Below are 4,250 nucleotides of genomic sequence, written 5' to 3' on the forward strand. Positions count from 1 at the left end.
GGCAAACTCCTCTGTGTTATTTGGGTGCGGGATTTGTCAGAAAGCAGCAATGTCTGCTTGCTGGCATGCCATGAACTGCGCACCGTCCCAGGGAGCCGAGCCTCACTGATTTCCTCAAACTTCTTGCTCAAATGTGCTTTCAGGACATTTTCAAGTTGTTTCTGATCTAGACTTTCCTCCAAGGCCCTTGAATTTTTCCCTGACAGACTTGCCACGTGACTATTTAGGTCTTTCTCAGAGTCATATGCCGGATCCTTATCTGAAGAGCTCTCTGGGTCACTCAACAGATGAGCTTTTGGGCCGTTCTCTGGGCCATGCCCCTGATCCTTCCCCATCTCCTTCTCTACCTGAAGCAGTTCTGAACCCCTCTCATGGAAGCTTTTGGACTGGCTCAATCCAACATTTAGATCTTTGTTCACCGAGATCCGTGAGAGTCCACGATTGCTCTCTGCCTTAGCTATCTCTGAGAAATCTCTTGGAGGCATCATCAGTGACAGACACTCACAGATCCTGCGGGGCAGGGCCCACCGGTGTTGGATGAGCCTCTTTCGAAGGTGATGTTCCAGTTTCTTCCTCAGCTCATCACTGAGAGGAAACTCTACGGGAAGGATGGAGATGGAGGCATGGGCCTGGGAGGCCTGATGGTAAGGAAAGTTGGGAGCTGAAGAACAAAATTCTTCCTGAGATCTTTGGACTACAGAGGGGGAACCCCACAAACTTTCCTGTTGCTTCTGCAACACTTTCCATTCCAGCTGTTGAATTTCAGATGAGGTGAGAGACTCTGATTCATCCTGGGGTCTATGGTGACACACTCCACAGATCCTTATCTGGGGTAGAGGACCAGATGGTAGGATTGGGAGTGGGGATTTAAGGTGGGCCTGGGACTTGACCTGAGTGAGAGGTAGGGGCTGGGATTGGGGCAGGGTTTGAGGCAAGGGTTGGGGCTGGATCTCAGGCAAGGATGGAGGTGGGCGCTGGAGAGGTACTGGGGATTCTTGGCCCATGGAGGCATTTGAGATGGTATTGAAAAGGAAGATTGTGGTGCAGTCACTTGAGTCACAGATAGCAGAGGGCAAGGACTCGCTGTGCAGAGATGGGAGACCCCAGAAGAGCTGCATACATTTTTCCTGTAAATGGTCCTCCCAGATTTTAGGATATGGGGGCTGCTCATGCATGTGCAGCTCCTTTGGTTTGCCTGCACTGCTCCAAAAAGGAAGGGAGAATGCTGAGTCACACTCATCAGCATTTGACTCTAGCATTTTCCCCGAAGGATTTAGTTGGTAGTCTGGCCTAAGCTTTTTTGGAAAAGAACCCTTCTCCTTCTCCTTTTCCTTCCACATCAGGAAATCCCTCCTCTTTCGGACTTGTCTCTCCAGGAGTGCCAGGACATGAGGGCTGAGAAATGAGAGGTTACCAGGCTCTATAAGGTTAGCTGTAGGGTGTCTCTCCAGAGAGGACTCTGAAGAATGGAGGGCAAGAAACTCTCGATTAAAATCACATGGTGCCAAGGTGGAAGGTGCTAAGAACAAGTCTTTGGCACAAGCTTGCCACCAGGATAATTCTGAAATTGACAGGCTTGAATGGTCAGTGCCTCTGACTGTTGGGACATAAGTGGACAACCCACCAGGGCTATCTGGAGATGAGTTCTCTGGAACAGACTTCAATAAGATGGAAACCGATTTAGATTGAGTCACAGTTAAAGGGTGGTCTGTCGGTGGTGAGACAGACGGGCTTGGTGGTGTGTGATGACAAGCCAGTGAATCAGAGGGATTGATTATCTGGGACAAATTTGGTAAGGGGTTAATATCTTGGGAAAGGGTGTGGTCAAGAGAGAAGATCGTATTCAGAGACAGAGTGGCCTCTGGTTGGAGAATAGGACCCGTTGCCTGGGTGTCATGTGGTGGCAGAGGGGGAAGGGCAAGGGGTTGGGGTGGGGAACGGTCTGCTGGGAATTTGGACTCCAAGGGAGGAAAAGGCTCTGGTGGCATAGAGTGACCCGGTGGTGAGGGTGAAAGAAAGTCAGCTAAGGGTGTCATTGGGTTAGGTGAGAGGACGGAGGAGGGCGGTGGGGAAGGGTCAGGTGGAGGGGATGGTGTTAGGTCTCCTGGAGGGACTTCTGAGAAGGCAGAGCACAGAGTGAATGATGACTCAGTCCCAGAAGCTGTGGAAGCCATAGAGGACACAGAGGCGCTATCATCTTCCAGGTCCTCCAGGAGCCGATTGATCTCAGCAGTTGTGCTATTACACACCTCACAGGAGGGGTCTGGGCATAATAGTTGATGAAAGCGGGTGGTATCTAGAGGCCGGCCTAGGGGCCTGCGGGAGACAGGAAGTAGAAAACTGTAGCCCGGACCAGAACAAGGAAAGGAGGACCTGCTGGCCTGTCAGGGGAGGGGCCACCTGAAGCCTGCTGTCCCTTCACAATGCCCCACGTCTATGACTTCACCATACACTCAGCAGCCCTCACCCCAAGGCCTTCATTCACATACCCGTTCCTATGGCAAACCCCTCCCATGACTACTGCAGGCTGTACTGAATCCCTGGAATTGCAGAGAACATGTTAAAGAGGGATCAGGAAAGAAAAGACTAGTCACCTTTTCAGAATAGAAATTAGCCTCCTTTTCTCCTCTGTTTCCCTCTGGTAATTTCTCCAACCTGGGAAACCAGAAGAGTGAATTACATGTAATAAAGGTAGAAGCATAGGTGTTACACAGGAGTCCCTTTATGGGAGACCCTTGAGATATTAACGGGCTGTTAACTCTGAAAGCCCCAAGAATCAGTAGATGTGGTCAAACGGTCAATGATAATATTAATAAGGTTCACATGTGTTTGTTGCTTCATTTATGAATTACTGTCACATACATTATCCCATGGGATGTTCAAAACCACCATGTGAGGAACATAGGTCAATGGTTACCTCGAGGAGTCTGATCATCCAGGAAGTCAACGTAGTTTCTACAAGGTCAGGAGACAGAAGTTCTGACTCTTGACGTCTCCCACGGCCACCCACTGGGCAACACCCATTGTCCAGGCCCATCACTGCTTCATGCCCAGAGCTGGGCAGAGCAGGAATCTGAGAAATGTCTCGGGTTCTGACTACCTTCCCATGAGCCTTTCCTCTGAGGCCTCTATCTTCTGAGAGGGACTCTATCTAGCGACTGACATCCTCAGAGACCATGGACCTGGGACCTCATGGAGAGGACAGGAAGGGTCACCCTTGGAGAGCTCAGGTGGGATAGGTGGAACCTTACCACTTGATGTTCCACCTCTTCTTCTCCTCTTGGCTCTGCCCTGACGCTGAGAACAAAAAGAAAAGAATGAGGAGCGAGGACTTAGTTGGCTTGCTCCTCTCTCTAGGAAACTCAGATATTCATCCAAGATTAATGTCACTCTCCATTTTTATTACTAGCACTTTGTGTTCTTTCCCTTTCTGAATTTCTAAAGGTGATAAGATACTTTCAATTTTTCCTTCTTTGAAAAACTCGAAGGAGGATTTTTGGCTAGAGTCCACACTTGATATTCTCAGTCAGAAGTCCTCTGCTCAAGGAAGGCATAGACTCTGAGGCCCACAGTCACATCTGTGCTTCCTCAGATAGGACCCTGTATCCTGGGACAGAGCTCACACTCCAGTGTCTGCTCAGAGGCTCAGCCCTGCTCTCCTGATCTGCCCAATACAAAGGACAGTTTGGTCGAATGACGCCCGACATGGGAGCGTGACTCATGATCCAGTGTTGGGAACAGTGTTCTCCTACACAGATCCCAAACTCTCTAAATAACCTAATGCAGGGCCGTGAAATCAGTGATGGGATTTTATCCAGGAATCCTCCACCACACCCAGATGGTCTGTGAGTTTTAAATGGGAAACAGTCCCAGCTGAACCCCTAGTCCTGCCTGGCCTATTCCCCTAGAAGGATGATGTTCTATCCTCTATTCAGACTTGCCATCTTAGGAGTCTCTCTGGACCAACTCATTTAAAAATGTGGGACTAGAAATGGAAACAACAATAAAAAATCCCTGTTGGTGGCTTGCCCAGGGATCCTTACCTTTTGGTAGATTTTGGTTTTCCAGAAGGTTGGTAAAGATGGAATCCCCACCAGGAAGCACAGGAACAGAAGAAGCAACCACAACCCACACACGATGGTGAGGTTGTGGTCACTATCTAAGAATGTTGAGCAGATGCTCAACAACAACTCAATATGGCTATTCAGAAATGAGAGAACATTCCATTGACTGAACTCCATTTTCTGAAT

At 49.2% G+C, this 4,250-nt stretch overlaps 1 protein-coding gene across 1 annotated transcript; it reads right to left on the bottom strand.

Moving 5' to 3' along the window:
• Positions 1–5: 5 nt before the first annotated feature.
• Positions 6–2,316, bottom strand: LOC124231966 (spermatogenesis-associated protein 31D4-like; the record flags this gene model as incomplete). Its single annotated transcript, XM_046648959.1, has 1 exon — positions 6–2,316. A coding segment is annotated over one exon (2,311 nt), but the record flags the coding sequence as incomplete, so codon positions are not given.
• Between the last annotated feature and the right edge of the window lie 1,934 nt (positions 2,317–4,250).

Source organism: Equus quagga, unplaced genomic scaffold (genome assembly GCF_021613505.1).
Source record: "Equus quagga isolate Etosha38 unplaced genomic scaffold, UCLA_HA_Equagga_1.0 HiC_scaffold_14022_RagTag, whole genome shotgun sequence".
NCBI lineage: Eukaryota > Metazoa > Chordata > Mammalia > Perissodactyla > Equidae > Equus > Equus quagga.